The sequence below is a fragment of the Lichenostomus cassidix genome, chromosome 8 (assembly GCF_008360975.1).
Source record: "Lichenostomus cassidix isolate B80296 chromosome 8, HeHo_3.0, whole genome shotgun sequence".
Taxonomy (NCBI): Eukaryota; Metazoa; Chordata; class Aves; order Passeriformes; family Meliphagidae; genus Lichenostomus; species Lichenostomus cassidix.
Genome location: NC_139489.1, coordinates 10,641,790 through 10,659,823, shown reverse-complemented (window position 1 = coordinate 10,659,823; position 18,034 = coordinate 10,641,790). Strand labels below are relative to the sequence as shown.

Genomic DNA, 18,034 nt, shown 5'->3' with positions numbered 1-18,034 from the left:
CTGGAGCAAGTAGCAGGGAACATATGTGAGCCTTTACCTGAGCAAGAGCCAGCTCAGCCAGGCTGCTCTGCATGGTGGAGCCACAGTGTCTGAGGTTGTGGGGCTGCACCAGACTCATCAAGCCTGTCCTTCAGCTGCACCAGCCTTGCCAGGGGCTGCTGGGGACACTGCACAGCTGATTAGCACCTTGGCCTGTGCAAAGCAGCTCCACAAAGCCTGTGCCTCTCACCAGCCCTCAGTGATTAAGCTGAGGGTGGATTATTAACTGTTTTCACCTTCTCCTCGGCACAGTACCACACTGTACCTAGCACTAGCTCTGCCTCCTGAGATTTAAACCAGCTGGAACCTTCAAAGGTGGCCAGTGGCAGCACCAGCTTGTGCCTTGTGCTGTGCCAAGGCCAGAGAGGGTGTAACCACACTCACCAGAGCACCCTCCCACACACTGCTGGTATAGGGCGGGGGCACAGTCTTAAAAAACAGCAGCTGAGCTCAGCACCTTCCCAGCAGGGCTGCCGGTGCATCCCCATTTAGCCACTTGGGAAAGACCATAGGAGGGCCAAGGAAGGAGCTTTCACTCTTCAGACACAAATCCTAGGGCAGCAGCTCTATCTAATGGGGAAGCAGGCAGGAACCCAGATGCAAGGTTGAGCTCTCCCCAGAGCTGTGCTGCTGCTGTAGGAGCCCAGCCCCACACCCCCACACTTAAGTGCTGGGAGTTAGCACAGGCTCGTCCTGTAGCCCCACAGCTGATTAGGCCTGCCCCTGGTCCCTCACCTGGAAGGAAGATTTTATATGCCTGAAAGCTGCTGTAATTTTTTCACTCCCATATAAGAGCAGCTCAGCTTTCTCAGGCAATATAGGCTCTTACTCCTTAGCACGTACCCCACTGCCAGAAGCTGTGCATTACACAGCCCTTGAAGGTCCTCTGAGCATTACTAGAGGGTAATGGTATTGCAGGGTCTTTGGCCCCATACTGGTCCCTACAGTACTAGAGTGAGGCAGAGCAGAGGAAGGAAGTGGGCACTGATCCAGCAGGCCCAGTAAACACAGCCCTATAAGGTGTGAATTCAGTTCACAGCATGACAGCATATTAATTATGAAGTGCCATGGCCAGGCCATAGAAGAGCACAACTTACAGGAACAATTGGAGGAAGGGAGAGCAGAGCACATGCAGGGAACAGCCAATTCCAAAATACCACGCATAAGTAGTTTAAAGCATTGTTACTATTTTGGGCAAAACCAAAGACAGTCCTGTCTTTACCAAGAGCCAGCTGGAGGGGAGAAGGAAGCTTGACATGAAAAGGTCCATGTCAGCTGGACCATCACCTACAGCTCCTGAAGCAGTGACTTCTGAGCACTGAACTAACATTACACACCACATCAGCATGGACCAGAACAAATTCTCATGCAAGTCTTTACTCCCAGAGAAGCAGCAAAAACTGGGAGAACGCTGCACAGTGCAGGAGCCAGCTCCCCCTTTATGGCTTCATACATACAAGAGCACTGAGCCCTGTAAAAGAGGGTGAAGCCCATGTGCAGCTTAGGCTTATTAGTCACACCAGTTCAGGTCACTTGAAAATGCTTTCCTAAATTTCAGGGCATGGCCTTGAGGTGTACAGCAGCCCAGCTGGGAGCAGCAGAGCTCTCTCACAGCAAGCCCTGCTCCAGGGCTTTGGCTGGACATCCACCACCACCCAGCCACAGTGAAACTCAGCATCTGGAGGCTGCTGCTCTAACACATTCCTCCCAGCCACAAGCTGCCCAGCTGGCTCCCTACTCCTCTTTCCAGGCTTGAGTCAGCATCCACGCTGGCCTCTCTGCTCGAGGGCCCCAGTCACAGGGTGATGGGGAAAGCAGCCTTGCACCCCAACAGCACCAAAGGGACACCAGAATGAGAGCTGGAGAGATAAAAGAGCCCAGCCAGGCAAAGATGCTCTTCTACAGCAAGAGCAAGGCAGCAACAATATCAACTTCCCTCTGACCAACCTGAACTACATTCTGCACAGATCCATGCTGAAGGGGCTTTCACAGATGGCAGCAGTTTTTGCTTCAGCAGATGCAGTAAGCAACAAACTGCTGTTTCCCAATCACTCAAGTTGCCAGAGTCTCTATTCCCTGCTCTGCCGTACCTCAGCTCCCCAGGATTTCTGAAAAGCAGCAGTTTTTCCTGGGCAGGTGGCCCAGCCCACACCCATGCTCCACCCCAACAATTCTTTGACAGGGTGGAGTCACTTTCACAACAGAAGCCTTGACACACTTCCTGCCTTGAGCAGTGCTGTACCAAAACACTTGGAAACAATTTGCCATCTGCTTCATCAGCACGCACCTATCACCCTCTCCTCCCGACACAAACCTGCTACACCAGCTGCTTCTCCCAGCCCTGCCTCCAACCGCACTGGGCACGACCAAGCACCTGGAACAGCTTTTGCTTACAGCGAGCCAAGAAAACAAGAGAACAGAGCCATATCTCCTTCTGTTTGTTTATTTGTGATAGAAGAGCAGCCCAATCTGACGGGGCCTGGCTCCTTCACCTCGTCCTCGAGGCCATCAGCATGTTTTGGTTACAGCCAGAGCAGGTGACAGGCACCAGGCCAAGAGAGCTGCGGCAGTGCCCTGCTGAAGGGCAGAGTACATCTTCACTCAGGCCTAGTCGGAGCCACAGAGGCAAGACGTGCTCACTGTTACACCACAGCCGAGCACACTAAAACTGCCCTCTGCTGTGCTCATGCTAGGCCAGAGCAGGGCTGGTCCCAAGCAGGAGAGCCCAGGAGATAATTCTAGGGGCACTTATTGCTCACGTCTTGAATTTACAGAATGGAAGTGATCCAAGACTAGGCTGAGCTTGGTCTCCCCCACTCTGGAGCAAGCCACCAGCTGCCATGGAGGATCAGGTAAGTGTGGCTTAAGCACACACCGAGCACCCAGCCCAGGTACAAGAACAGCAAGGCAACCTGGGCTTATCATGTGGGGGAAGCCTTTCAGGCTGTCACAGCCCCTGCTCTGTACTAGGCCCAGGGCATGTGTACTGTACTGGGCAGGTCTGGGCCCTTAAGTCCCATAAGTACTGCCCCTACATTCTCCACAGACACACCTGGGCACAGGTATGCCAGGGCAGGACTCCCAAGCTGGGCACACAGGGACCAGCAGGGACATGCAGCACTGTGGCATGGAACGAAGTGGCACAAGGCATCGTAGAGCAGGAGCACTCACACATGAGCTGGCAGTGGCAGGCAGCCAGGGACAAATCTGCTCATCCACACAGGCTCTTGTGAGACAGGGAAGAGGAGAGGGCACCAGGACAGGAAGCGGTCTCTTCTTTTGGTCCTACTCAGAAGGAAATGGCCCCTAGGCAGAAGGGCCAGATGTAGGCACTTGGGGGAAGTTCCTTTGGAAACACTGGAATGGGACTGCAGCCCCACAGCTGTGATGCAGGCAGCTGCCTCTCTGCTCAGAAACACTGAGAAACAGCACAAGCCCTCCCAGGAGCAGAAGTAGCCCATGGCTGCTCAGAGCAGAGGGGCTGAGCATGCAGACAGGGGACAGCAGGACTGGGCACAGGGGTACAACAGTCTGTAGGCACTTGACTTGGCTAGTGGCACCCAGGAGCAGAGGGACAGGTCCCAGCTGCCTCTGCCCCGGGGCTCTCATTGGCTCTGGGAGCACTTTACCCTCTAGTTGGCTTTGACCTTGCCATTGGTGACAGTGCCATTTTCATGGATGCTGCTACCATTGTGCTGGGCTGCTTGTTGAGCCAGCCTGGGCAACCGTTTGCCCTTGGTGTAGGATTGGTACCAAAAGTTGGAGAAGAGGATGAAGAAGATGGTCCCATAAATCCAGATAAGGTGAATGAAGATGGGGAACTGGTATTGGCAGTTGGGCATGAAGTAATACTGGGAGATGTGGACGGAGACAATCACAAACTGTGCCTGGGAGCAAGGCAGAGTAAGAACAAGTTATTCATGGGAGCAGGGTCAGGGAACCCACTAGAAACCTTATTTCTAAGGGAAGCCCCCAGACTCCTTTCCCAGTCTGACACAGAGGTCTTTATAGTGAGGCACAGTTAGCAGCTGCTGGAAGAGGCAGGCACAAGTCTCAGGACAACATGTGCCACTCACCCTCCCAACATGGCTGCAGCCACAGCAGGGCAGAGATGCTAAACACTCAGAGCAATACATTACAGAGGAGACAACTATACTGCTGGCTTCACCTCCCAAAAGTACAGGGGCTGGTCTGCCCCTCACATTGGGGCACATGCTCTGCTCCACCACACAGACTCACCAGCTGGATGGCTGTGATGTGCTTCTTCCACCACAGGTACTTCTGAAAGGCAGGTCCTGCTGCTGAGAGCCCATAGTAGAAGTACATGACAACATGCACCATGGAATTGATCATGGCATGGAATGAGCCCATTCCCCCTGTTAAGATAGATTTTCCTTAGTGTAAGGCAATACTCCACAGCAATCAGCACTACACAGACCTGCTAAGAGCCCAGCAGGGCCAAGAAACCCTTCTCACCCAATCTGTGCACCCAGACAGTTATCTTACCTGGACCAAACTTTGCTCCCCACCACCAGCTCCATGGCAGAACAGAGTGGTGGAAAAGGTGCAGGAATGTGACCTGTTCATTCTTCTTCCGCAGGACAAAGATTACCTGCAATGAAAGCCCCACAGCATCAACGCCCTGCAGCCCTCGGAGCAGCTAGAGCAGGCTGGCCACTAGTTCAGTGTCTGACCTCAGTTATGCTTCCCTCTCTCCCTCCCTCCCTCCCCACTCACCGTCATCACACATTTCGTCACCCCACAGCTTCCAGAGCCGTAACATGTCAAGAGTGGCCTCAGCAATATTCCAGAGTGGCCTCCTTGACAGTGATGCCAGACAGAAACACTACCAGGTCAGATTGGAGGGGCTTCAAAAGCACCTACCCCGAATACACTGGGCCCCCCCAACTCCCTGCCCAGCAAGTGGTAACAAGGCCTTCTCAGTAACTCACCGTGTCTGTCAGTTCAATGAACTTGGAGAAAACAAAGAGCCAAGCAACACTGACCATCTGTAACAGAACAGGTTAACATTAGAGACACACTGCAGCCTGAACATGCCCAGTGACTGAAGGGCTTCATACAGTTACCCCAGCATGAAACCAAGGCTCAGAGACTGCAAATCCTCTGCCTCAGGAAAGGCAGGAGCTGTGACCCTGCTGTCCAAACAGAAGCACTAAAGGACATCCCCAGTTATCAGGAGAGGGATAAGAACTCACCCTGAGGGCCTTGGGGTCCTGTGAGAAGTCCACAGGGTCACATCGCCAGGTGTACCCAGTAAGCCACCCTGCCATCAGGAACTGCAACAAAAGCATCATCAGGTTGAGGCCCAACACATCACCCACTGCACATCAAAATCTGCACAGAAGGGCAGGGAACAGCCAGAAAAAGGGCTCCCCATCACCCATATAGCCTGCACATGCTGCTTTACACATGCCCACAACTCACCTCATAGACTATGTAAAGTGAGAGTCCCACCAGAAAGAAGTTGTATAGCACCATGAACTTCTTCAGGTTTAAAGGCTTCCTGTTGGCCATTAGCCGGGGACCCAAGGATAGGACAAAGTAGACATATCCCAGAAGGATGCCCATCACAAGGAATGGGGACTGCATCAGTGGATAATCAGCGATGCGGGGGTCTGCAGAAAGAGCCACAGTGCAGAGCAGTTAGCATCCTCACCCCAGCCTGCTGCCAGCAGTGCTGCTGCCTACACAGCAGAGGCAAGGACATGGCAATCCAGTTCTCCTAGGACGGAAGTGCAAGTAGGGAAGCAGTCTGGGAGCAGAGGCTGGTGAAGTCAGCCAGACACAGCACCATATAGCCTGAAGCCATGCTGCAGGGCTGCCTGGAGATCTTCTGCCCTGGAGAGCACAAATGCCCCAAAATTACTTGCACAGCTATTGAGGCAAGACAGCCTCGTACCAGGCAGCACAAACACCCCAGAGATCCATCTGTGTAAGGACAAAAGCAGGATGCAGTTAGACCCAGACTGCTTCAGGGATGACAGACCACCGCCCTGGTGTCTGTGGCAGTAAGGTATGTAGTGCTACCTGTCTGATAGCTGGGCAGAGCTAAATACTCACCTGCTTTCTTCATGAAGTCCTGATACATGGTCACAATCCCCTCCATGGTGGTGGCAGTATCTCTGTGGAAAGAAGGAGGGAAGATCAGATAGCTGTTTTCCCAGGAAGACAGCCTACAGAGCACAGCCCTGCAGATCAGCAGAGTCCAAGCACAATTTCAGAGAAACAGTCGTGTATCTGGCCATATTGCTCTCAGCTGTCCACACACCAGCATCCACTTTCCATCTGAGCCACAGGCCTCACTTCTCACAGAGCCTGGCCCTGTTTCCCCAGCTCTCCTGGGAATCCCATCATGCAAAGCCAGCACTTCTTCCAAGGCAAGAATTCAACATTTCAAGCCAGCTAGGAAAGCTTCCAACCTCAGCACCATATCTCCAACCCCTTAATCTTGCTCCTGCTGTACAAGCTCAAGCATTATCATGCACAAGCACCATGACATTGGCACCAGCCTTGGCACCCCTACCTACTCAGCACACTGCTATCTGACTCTGGTGCAGAAATACAGAGTTGGTCCACACTCTCCATAGAGCAGTGCCTTTATGATAAGCTTTGGGCTCCTGATCCCCACCACAGAAGCAGCACATCATCCCTGGCAGGCCCATTGCATGAGGAAGGAAATCCATAGGTTCAGAAACAAACATCAGTTTCTGGTGTCAAAGTTCCTGGTTTCACATCCTTGCACAGAGCCCTCCTGACAAGAAACTACTACCACATAACCTAGTAGTACTTCAGAGGCTAGAAGCATCCTGCTTGGCAATGGCATTTCCATTCCCCTTCCAGACAAGAGAAAGTCATACAATATAAGGCTGTAGGGCGAAGGACTGGCACTCCCCACACTTGCTCAGCCTCACAATGAACACACACCAAATAGTAATCTGGGCAGATGCTCTCCAGAACAGCAGGAAAGTCAATACGCCACAGAAATCAGCACTACACAGAGCTGCTAAGGGCCCAGCAGGGCCAAAAACCCCTTTTCAGCATGCTGGGGGTAACCCCACCCAATCTGTGCACCCAGACAGTTGTCATTTTACCTGTCATCTTGCCTGCAGCAGTAGGAGCCTGGGCTGCAGGCAAGTTTGAAACATTCTCACCCAACCACCTGTGCTCCCCAGCCTCTCCCCAGCCCACAGGACACCAGAGCAGCAGGAAAGGAGGCAGAACACAGGCCCAGCCTCACCTGACTCATCCACCTGCGAGGGAGGCATTCCCCACAGCTGCTACCAGACACTTCACCTACCCCTTTCCTCCAAGAGGGTGCACAGGAGTGACTGCCCACACAAGACCTGGGGAAATGTGTCCCCAGCCCAAGTCTTCCCAGGAAATATATTGCTGCCACCACCAGGAAGCACACAGCCTCTTCCAGACCAGCAGCCAGGAGGCTGAAGCCAGAGTAACCTTCTTCCCAGTAAGGTCCCTGACTACTCAGGAGTCACTGTGCCACCTCAAGCCCTCACCAGTCAACACCAGCATTGCTTCTTTAGCCTCATAGCAAGAGGAAAAGCTCAATGTCATGTTGACTGTAGGCAGGATGGCAGCAGACACTTCTTGTGCAGTGCTACCAGGCACCTCCATTACAGGCTTTGCTGGCAGTAATCTCCAGGAGGCCTGGCATACACCATTCCCTGCAAATCAGTTTGGTGCAGCAGCGGTACTGGCTCTGTGCCTGCCCAGTCATACCCTCTGCACTCCTCCAGACCAGGGAGTGCCACCCAACCTCTCTGAAACAGCAGTGAGCGGGAAGAGGTCTCCTCCTTCACCTCAATACCCCAAAACATCCATTCCTCCAAGCAAGGCTCCAAAGCAGCCTGCACAGCCATGCACACCAAGGACAGAGCCCAAGCAGTTTTGCTGTGCTTCAAAAAAAGCACAGAAGGTTGTTCCTTGTGCCATCTTGGAGGCAGATGAAGCAAGAGGGCAGAGCCCACCAAGGACTGATCCCCACACATCAGGAGCACCTCAGCAGCAAAACAGATGTTCACCCACCCAACCCAAGGTTTCAAAGAGTTTAACAGCAAGTAATACTCACTTGTAGTATCCCGATGATAAAAGTAATATTTAAGGTTCTGGGCACTGCCAAGATAATCCCCTCTCCACAGGCAGCAAAGGCAAGCTAAAAGTGTAGCAGGAGCTATTGCATCCTTAAGAGCCACTCAAGGCTCAGCTGTGGGAAATGCAGTAAGTACAAGCCCGGAAAGCTGCTGAGCTTTATGTTGCATTAATGGCTAAGAGCAAGCTCCAAACTTGTCTGTCTAGTTTCAACTTTCAACCACTGCATCCAGCTACACCTTTATTTGCTAGATTGAGGAGCCCTCAAGAGTCAGTTCCCAGCAGAGGCACCTGACTATTCAAGCTCTGTGTTTATCTTATCAAGGTGAATGAGTCAGCCTTGCTACAGGTCCAGAGCAGAGACAAAAATCCTGCTGAGTACTTGCCTATTTTGGGCAGGCTAGGATGAGAAGAGAGTATCAGCTGTCTTTGAGCTCAAAGCTACTTCTCACACTGCAGGAAAACACTTCAGCTCAGGCACTATGGACCACTTCACTGACCCTGAGCCAACCAAGGCTCCAGTACCACTGACCAGCTAGGACTTCAGGGTCCTTGACAACTATTCCCCCAAGCAGTGGGAGATGCCCATTTCTATCCAGGACTAGCACAGAAGTCCCCATCAGCATGAACAGCAACAAGTCCCTCTTATTGCTGTTGTGTGAAGCACCTCCAGCACTCCTACAGCCACATATGCCACAGGAAAATGGGAGGCATTGGACTTATCCTGAATACAGGCTCTGGGCAAGCACCAAGACTTCTACCAGGGCAGAAATAGCAGAATTATGCTACAGACCCTTTTGGAAAGGATCTATGCATTTTCCACAGTTTCTCTAGGCAAAGCAACATCCTGCTAAATTAAGCTAACAAAGTAACCAAATCTCCAGGGAAACCCCTAAGGTTTTCAAATCTTGGCAAGACCTGGCATCCATCCACACTGGCATGCTACATCATCCTGCATCCAAGTGGCCAAAGCATGCCTTGCTCAGTGAGCAGATGCAGGTATGTCTCATCCTCCTTTGCCCTGAAGGGGCAGCCACTGGCCTTGGGGTGTTGAAGTTGAGCTGCAAAGTGGGAGTTGCAGGGCAGACCCAAGTGTTAGCTTCGCTAAGCAGGGGGATGTGAAGTGCACCAGCCTGCCTAAAACACGACTGCTCCATGCCAGCCTTTCTGCTGCAGACAGAGGTTTTCCATCACAGAGCAGCAAATGTCCAGGAACCTGAACTCCCCTCTGTCATCTCCTGTGTGCACAACACCTCTCTGTGTTGTAAGATGGGTTCACTATCCAGACAGGCATCTGCTCTTACTCTTCCTGCACTCCACACTACACCACACATCACACACATTCACTGCACAGTGGTTGGATCTGTCTTCTCTGCACATGGGGGACACTCACTTTCCTCTGACACCTCTTAAATCCCGCTCCTCTTAGGCAACAAACTGGGAGGAGGTGAGGAGACCAAAGCTGAGCCTTGAACAGCTGAAGAGAACTCAAGCAAACAGGTCCAAGCATCCCAAATGAGCAGGAACCCTAGGGGCCCAAACACACCCTGCATGATACAGAGAAACCTTGCAACACATCTCATTCTATCTCTCAGCAACAGGGAGTCACTTCCCCATGTCAGAGAAAAAGTTCCCACTATTTGCAAACTAGAGTATCAGGCCACAATCTGCTCCAGTAACCAACATCAAGGATTAAATACTTGCTTACACCAAGCAATGTGTACACTGCATATTTCCAGCAAGCTATACAGCTAATTAGTGCAACTTCAGCAACAACAGCAAGGCCCTTTATGACCAGCCTCAGTCAGACCACAGCACTGTCAGAACCATGACACTGACAGAGACCAGAGCTCAACCCAGTTAGCTTTGTTAACAGCCTTGCAGAGCGTATCTCCCCACACAACAACCATCTGCAAGCAACAGACTCTGCCCCAGACAGCCAACACTCCTCCTCAGCATTCAGGTCAGAAATCAGTCCTGTAATAAGTGCAAAAGCAAACACCCTCATCTCCCCACTAGTTTAATTAAAGGCAGCACCAAAACCATCTGGTAGGTGGCCACAGAGCTGCCACTCCAGGGAGGGCTGGCACAGGGCCCTTGTTGAACTGGCTAAAGCAGACCTGGCCCCTCTGGGGCCTCCAAGGGAGTAGCAGCCTTCAAAGCTCAGGAGATAACCAGCTGGCCAGATGCAAAACCAGCTCTCATCCCTGACCTACAAGGTGGCATCAAGGCTTGCTGCCTGATGCATCTTTGAGTTCCACAACCTCTCAGGAAGAAGCATCTTCCTTCCCCAGCTCCCCACCATAGCACCTGCCCAGTCGCCTGGAGTTCCAGAAAGTCACTGTGGAGTCCAGCAAGGCCTGCACACAGCCCCATGTGCCCATGGCCTGTGTTTCCCTGCAGAAGACTGGAATGGATCAAGCCAGGCTCTGGGGGCCATAGACCAGGCACAGACAGAGATGTGTACTGCACACACAAAACTGGAACCTCGAGCCATCACCACCAAGAGCTGACAGTCACAGCTCCAGAAACTTTGAGCTCATGCACAAGTGAGTCTAGCAAGATGAGGAACACAAAACTTTATCTGCCCCAAACAACACACAAGTAGCAAGGCAGTCAGAGCAAGACAAGGGGGAGATGGAAGCCAGCCAGGCATAAGCTGCAAACCCCTGTTTTTTATCAACTCTGCAGTGGGATCACTCTAAGACCAAAGCATATGGTGAAGCACAGAAAACTGGATTTGGATCTCATCTGTCTGCTGCTCTGTGTCCAGGTGAAAGGGAGAGGGGCCTGTAACCAGGCAGTACACACTTATTTCACACACAGCATATCCTCACACCAGCTCAAGCACATACAGCAGAGGCCACTCAACAGAAGAGATGTATTTGAGTACACTTGCATTACTGCTAATAATTTCAGCCATTCACTGAAGACTCAAGTTAAGATAGCATTGTCCACATGCTTCTAAAGCCTTGGTTTTTCTCGGGGCGGTGGGGGGAATTAGTCTAAAGACATGCCTATCACCAGCTCACCAGCTAGAGAAGACAAGTCTGGCAGAACAATCGTAACTTCGATGTTTCAAGCATGGAAAGCCATACCAACAGGTTAGGGCAGAGCAGTAAAGCAGCCCTCCTAGCCTGGCACCTCAGCTCTGAGGATTTGGGGCAGACTTTGATTGGAGCTTGAGAACAACCAGTCCCAGAATTCAGTCCACAACATAACTACAAAGACTGCAAGGAAACTTCATGCTGGCACCACCAGATAGGTTTTCCTATTTGAATCACATCCATTTGTCACTTCCTCTGGCTCACCTACTTCATGCTGAGTGTCAAAGGACATGGCCAAAAACCTGGTGCCATATGTTCTACATAAACATATTCTAAAGTCAGTACAGGAGGTCTGTGTTCACAGAAGGGATGCAAGCTCTCAAACTTGTGATACGCAACAGCTCTTGCAAGAGCTGCCCATTGCAACCAGTGCAGGACTCATGCTGGCTGGGTGCTGCTCCTGGCACACCACCACATCCAAGTGGCAGAAAGTTTCCTGCCTGAAGTTGATCAGTTTCCCCATCTCCACCGAGTGTGTGTTAATACCCTACCACTCTCTCACGCAGTGGCTGTAAAACCCTGAGGCCTTTGGATAGCATCCTACAAACAGATTAATTTGTCCTCTTCCCATACTCACTGGAAATAAGAGCAAGAGAAGATACCCAGATTAGCAGGAAAGCTCTGTCTGACAGTCAGTGTGGCACCTCACAAGCTTTCAGGGAAAGGAGGGCACCCATTGCAATAGGGTACTGGTAACCTTGTACAAAAAATCAAGGCAGGTAATCAGACTTCAAGGTCCTACAAGAGCTTACCATGCAGTTAGAGGTTTAAATGCACAGAGCACACTCAGGAAAGACAGAACTAGGCAGGTGACAGAGGAGGGGGGGCAGGCAGGGCTAGACCAAGCAAGGCCAACTTCTAACAGCAGCATCCAAAATCAGGTCAAGCCTTCTAAAGCCACCTAGCAAAGAAACAGAGTAGCCCTATCTGGAGGTAGGCCAGCCTGTACCACAGCATTCATCTCTAGTTTTAATCGCTATGCAAATGCCTCCATACAAGGCTTCACCTCTGTTCTCACAGCACTGGCTGTAATCATGACAACAGTAATGATTACTGTGCTCTGTCCCATTCAGGCCTGTGCATTAATTAGGCAGGCACATCAAGACAAGATGGACATTTAAAGTCTACAAAGCAAGATGCAGAAAGGAAAGACTCCCAAATTCCCTCCAACAGCTTTACCTGGCCTATTCAAGAAGTCCAAAAGTAAACCCAGATCATCTTCTCAATGAGACAAGGGGCCACTGTCTGGAACTCACCCTGACATCAGCTTTGGGTTCTGTTCCCTCCACACCCAGAAGGCAGTGTGGTCACACAATCTTCTAACAAGAGAGCAGGATGTTCTCTGACAGTATGAAGATATCATGCTCCAATAGCACAGTATATGCACCTAGAACCCAAGAAGTCTGAGGCTTAATGGATACCACTTTTAAGCAGGTTCCCAGCCTTCCAAGCACAATTAAAAAAAGAAGCATGAGGCCTGATTATTTCAACACAGGTGTAGATTGACCACTCAAAGCCAGGGCACTTGCTTCTACTGCTGCCGCTGTACAGACAGGGAAAGCCTCTTAGGGTTAAGTAGAAGTGGCACGAGTTATAAAATCTGTGTGTGTACAGAGCAAATCTTAAACTGTGAAAAAGAGCAAGCCAGCTGATCTGCTCCACAGGGTAAGAGCACTCCTTGCAGCAAAGCTGGAAAACTTGCTGCCAGTGACAGCTTACCACTCTGATCCATTTCACAGGGAAGAATAAACCCTATGAGACACTAAGGGAAATCAAGAAATATCTGAGCCAGTTACCACCTCCACCATCCTCAAGCCACTAAAGGCTCAGATAGAATGCAGACAACAGGCCTGATGGCAGGGAACAGGCTGTGGTGGCTGCAACATGTCATCTCTGGGCAAAAGCAGCCCCACAACTCCTGCAGGGAAGAGTCCTGGCTCCTGGGGACCGTCTCCTCCCTATAAGAGCCCAAGCTGCCTCACCTGTTTGACTGGCAAGAACCAGACTTTCCAGCCCAAGTACTCCCACCATCTGACAGCCAGTAGAGCACACGCTACCAGAACTCCAATACCTAAGCACAGAAACACAGAGCATCTCTTGAGCCATCACAGGCACCACTCTCAGTGTCCGCTGTAAGCATCTCCCTAGAGGAGGGTCTCAGGCTGAGTGTTGACTGTGCTGTAACCCCCAGCAGCAAAGGGGAAAGCATTCACCTGTAGCATGCAAGGACAGTGCGCAGCCAAATGCCTGCTTCAGAGGTTCCTCAGGATGTGAAGCTTTTCTCCACCAGGAAAGAAAGGAGACACTATGCATCTTCACCATAAGCTCCCTAATTTTCATCTCTAACATATGGTATGAGACACCTCTAGATTAGAGTGAGCTTTTACTCCCCTAGTCTCAGTTTTAACAGTACTTTCTCTCATATTACATTTCTGCCCTGAAGGACCACATAATCCCACCACCCTACAGATTTTCAGGAAACAGAAGTAAGAATACAACACAAGGGAGGACCACAGAGGTCCAGGCTGTGTGGGTGGCACAGTTTAATCCCCACAGCAAGATGCAGCAAGTAGATGCTGCAACAGCTGGCATCTTGCTGCTTCTTATAGGAGCAGGCCCTTAGCAGCACCTCACACCCATGAGCTAGAGGGGCTTCCTAGGAAAGAGATAAGCCACAGCAGTCTCAGCCAAGCCCCACATGCTCAGCCAGCTGTTTGACTCTAAACTATCCTCAAGAAGCTGCCCAGCAGGTCTGGTAGGAAGGTCAGCTCCATCCAGCTAGGAATCTGCCCTGGCTGCATTCTGGTAGAAGAGAAGGTGGTCAATTTGGGACAGCACAGCAGGAGGGATGCACTGCTGCACAGGCAATCCTGGTCTCCAAGAGGGGAAGAGATGCTCTGAGGAAATGCACTATTGGGTAAAGCACCCAGTGTTATTCCATGGTGCCCACTGACATAGGAGGGGTATTCACCCCACTTCTCCCTGCTTTTAAGACTCCAGAACCAACACGATCAGTCACAAGGAAAGCACCTGACAGCCCCCCTGCAGGAAGCCGTCTAGGCACTACGGCACAGACTGCCACCCTCAAAGCTTCCCCTCTTGTTGCAATGCCTATTTGTGCTGCCTCATTTAGTCTGCTACAAGGTAAAAAATAAGTAGCTTTCCCAAGTGCCCCTTAGTTACAACAGAGGAACGGGCCCACAGACCGTAAAGAGACCGACAGACCAAGCGCTGTACTGGCAGTGGTTATCGAGCCCACAGTTGTCCAGGAAGCGCAGACCCCTGTGCACGACCACACCAGTGCCAGGTGAGCCCAACGCCAGGCGACTGCTGCCACCCGGGGGGTGACAGTGAGCTCCTCCTGCCACCGCGTTCCAGAGCGAGGGCCAGCGGGAGGCCAAGCACCTACACGAGCCGGCACTCAAAGCTGACATTGTGTCGCAGCAGCGGGGGAGGCCTGGTACTGCCACCCGGCTCGGAGGAGGAGGGCAGAGCCATCTCAATGGTTACATTGATGCCGAGAGCTGGGTAGAAGAAAGCTCCCCGGCCGCCGGGGGTTGCTCTCGCCCCGGGGCAGAAAAGCCCCAGCAGACCACAGCCCTCAGCTGCTCAGCGTACCCGCAGCTCTCTGCCCGGTGCCCAGGGCAGGAGCCGGGCAGCGCCCCGCTCAGCCTTGCTGCCACCCCCTCGACTCCCTTTGCCACAGGCCCCTGCTCCGCTGCCGCCGGAGGGAGCGCCAGGTCCCCCCGCCCGGGCGGCTCCCGGCCCGGCTCGGGTGTGGCGCGGCCGGGCCCGGAAGCGGGGCCGCGGCCCAGCGGGGCCTGCGCGGCTGGGAAGGGCCGCTGAGGGCCCAGAGAGGCCCCTCGCCGCCGCCGCTACGCGTGGGGGTCCAGCCACCTTTCAGCGAGCCTACGGGTCTGCTCCGCTGCCTGTGGAGCTGAGACAATCCCGCCAAAACGCCAACAGGGCGATGCCAATCCCGCTCCTGAGGCTGGGCAGCCACCGGTCCCTGAGCCGGGTAGCAGGCGAACCCTGGGCTCGGGCCACCGGCCAGCAGTGGGGAGGCAGCCCTGTCACGGCCGGGACCCAGCGCGGCCGCTGGCAGAGACCTGTCGGGGCGGAGACCGGTGTTTGTGCCACGGCACACAGCGCGGAGGAACAGTTCTTCCCCCGGCCGGCCGGGAAAGCATCCCAGCCTCGCACAGAGGGGGCGGCTCTGCCCCGAAGGAGAGCAGCCGACCGCGGGAAGGGAATTACACCCTTCTCCGGCACCATAGAGGGTGCGCTGGGGCAGCGGCACCAGGCTGCGAGCCAAGGAGCACTGCAGCTCCTCACATAGTCAGGACCGAGCTGTTTTTTGAGAAAGAAAAAGCACTTCAACAACTCAACTCGGACTCCACTTGTATCCCTCCTTCTGACATAGACAGGTTTGCACACCGCTAGGCTGCCACAAGGATCCACACTATATTACGGGTGCCCCCCTTTCCGAGAGGGTGACAGCCTCTACAGCCACACCCAGCGTGATCACCCGCCAAGGGCACGTCACAGTATCACAACACCCATCCCACCCATCAGGCCACGGCCTCCCCCGACGCGCCCCCCCACCCGCGCGGTGAGGGGACCCCACACACCTCCTCCCGTGACCCAGAGCATCCCAGGTGATGGGAACATGGACATATACACACGAGTCTTTTCTAGAGCAGGCTGGTTAACAGGTGACAAGCCAGCACATGGCCCCCCCGGGACAGGAGAGCTTAACCCTCAAAGCAGCTGAACCCTGCTCATGCCTCCTCAGCACCCTCCTGCTCTACAACCACCTTCCCAAAGCCCCCTCAGCGCACCGCAACAACCAGCCTCGACCCACCGCTAACCTCAGACAACTCCACCCAAACTCCCCCCTCGCAAACATCTCAAAGGACCTCTAGGACAGACCAGCCACCCCCAGCCCACCCCCTCTAGGCAGAACTGGGCCTCCCACCCTCCACCCCACGTGCCCACGACTACCCGCACTCACCACCAGCCGCACCCTACTCTGCCGCCGCCACGGCCGCCCCCGCCATTAAAGCGGGAGGCCCCGCCCCCTCGCCGCTGCCCATTGGCCAAGGGGGCAGATCCCCGCCCCCAGGGGAGCAGAGGCCAATCGCCGCGGCCGTCTCGTCCCGCCCGGTCCGTGGCCACGCCCGCCGCGGCGGAGCCTGAGGGGCCGGGGCTGCGCCGGGAGCCGGGCGGGCTCAGCCTGCGGGGCTGAGGGCGTGAGGGGAAGATGGAAAGTGGCTGGGAAAAGCATGCGGGTCGGGGCAGGGTCACCGTGCGGTGCGGCGGGCTGGCTCGAAGGTGGTGGTGACGGCATGAGGGAGACCCGTACAGGTCCATAAACCAGCGTCTCATAGGCTTGTTCTTCCCCGCGTTGATACCACCGCAATAGCCACCGCGAGCTTTCGGAGACACAGGACAGAAGCCAGAGACACCAGCTCTGACTGCGTGCAGTTTCCAGAGTGTTTCCCTCCCGTGGCGCCTTCACAGCCGTGCAAATCTGCATCCTAAAAAGTGGGCGGGACTTGACTCGTGCTCGTCCGGTCTGAAGGCGTTTTCCGAACTCACTGCTGTAATTGTTAGGAATCATCTTCTCATTTACAGCTTAATTTGATGCGCGGCTGGTTAATAAACATTTGTTCCTGTGCCAAAGCCGTAATTTATCTCACTCAGCTCCCGCCTTGCTGTTCGTGCTACAGTGTATTTGTAGACTGCAATCATCTCCCTCTCAATCATTACATGGAAGACTAAACAAGTTTTTCCAGCATTTTTACTAGCCTGCCTGTCCCTGCATCTAATGCCGTGGCACCTCTGCTGCACTGCTGTTCACATTTCTTCTCCTGAAGATGGGTGACCAGGAGCAGTTGCAGACTTGTGCTCACCTGGGGAGAATTCCCCATCTGGGTACAGCCAGGGCTGCGTTTGCAGAGGCAGATCCGCGGCAGTCTCCGTGGCTGGTTATTTCTGTAACTTTTCTACTTCAGGTGCTTGCGGCTCACAAAGTCCCCAAAATGCAGTAAAGAACCACACTTGTGGTGACTTTCTTGCCCTTTTTTAGTGGTACGGCAATTCCTTTACTTTTCCCTGCATTGCTAATGCACCACAATATCCTGACTTTATCAGATCACACCTAATATTTGTGCCAGTCCTTAAGGAAATCAATTTATAAAAACATCCACAATGTACCTCAGCAGTAACCTTCTGTGTGTCCTGATATGCTCCCTTTCCCCAGGCTCTGCTTTTATCTTGACCTTAACCACTCCTTCCCACGTGAAATTCCTGCGCTTGTTTCTGCCCCAACATCTACCAAGGCTGCTAATTGGTCCCAAGATTCAGAGCTGCCACCCTGGAGTCCACACAGGGCCTGTAGCTTTACAGAAAGGTGGTTTTTTTAACTATCATGTTAGTCGACATAATAAACTTTATTTTATCCTCCGTTTCCGGCCTGAGTGCTGTGTTACTCTTTAACTGGATACTGTTAACATCAGACTAGCAGAGCCGCAGGAATCTGGATCACTTTTTCTCCTTTGTTAAGTATAGGCATCAGCCTTGTTTGTTACCCTTCTTTTTCTTTTTTTGTCCTCCTTTTATTTTACACCATTACTTTATTTTTAGTTGATCTGTGATCCAATTTAGTGGAAATCTTGCTATGTAGTTTATCATGAAATTAGAGATCATCAGTGGATTCCTTCACCCTCCCTAGTACTGGATTCTTTTCCACCTTGTAT

General features: G+C 52.9%; 1 protein-coding gene across 3 annotated transcripts; it reads right to left on the bottom strand.

Annotated features, from left to right (window-relative positions):
- Nucleotides 1-2,466: 2,466 nt before the first annotated feature.
- On the bottom strand, nt 2,467-16,379 carry ELOVL1 (ELOVL fatty acid elongase 1). 3 transcript variants are annotated; one of them, XM_085067831.1, is made up of 8 exons: nt 16,288-16,379; nt 6,121-6,182; nt 5,485-5,675; nt 5,256-5,336; nt 4,992-5,048; nt 4,546-4,651; nt 4,279-4,415; nt 2,467-3,926 (listed from the first exon to the last, which is right to left on the bottom strand). In XM_085067831.1, the coding sequence occupies exons 2-8, from the start codon at nt 6,164-6,166 to the stop codon at nt 3,672-3,674; spliced, it is 873 nt and encodes a 290-aa protein (XP_084923957.1). In that variant the 5' UTR covers nt 6,167-6,182; nt 16,288-16,379; the 3' UTR covers nt 2,467-3,671. The 3 variants fall into 3 exon arrangements, with proteins under 3 accessions (XP_084923957.1, XP_084923956.1, XP_084923958.1); XM_085067830.1 differs by lacking the exon at nt 16,288-16,379 and adding an exon at nt 12,530-12,653; XM_085067832.1 differs by lacking the exon at nt 16,288-16,379 and adding an exon at nt 8,147-8,298.
- Nucleotides 16,380-18,034: the final 1,655 nt, after the last annotated feature.

Bases quoted from the DNA above. Each gene is read 5' to 3' on its own strand.
- ELOVL1 (XM_085067830.1), bottom strand. From the start codon at position 12,636: ATGATATCTTCATACTGTCAGAGAACATCCTGCTCTCTTGTTAGAAGA. The intron at 5,337-5,484 runs GTGAGTTGTGGG...CTTTTGTTGCAG, and splicing joins CACTTTACATAGTCTATGAG to TTCCTGATGGCAGGGTGGCT. The intron at 4,416-4,545 runs GTAAGATAACTG...CTATCTTAACAG, and splicing joins GGGAGCAAAGTTTGGTCCAG to GGGGAATGGGCTCATTCCAT.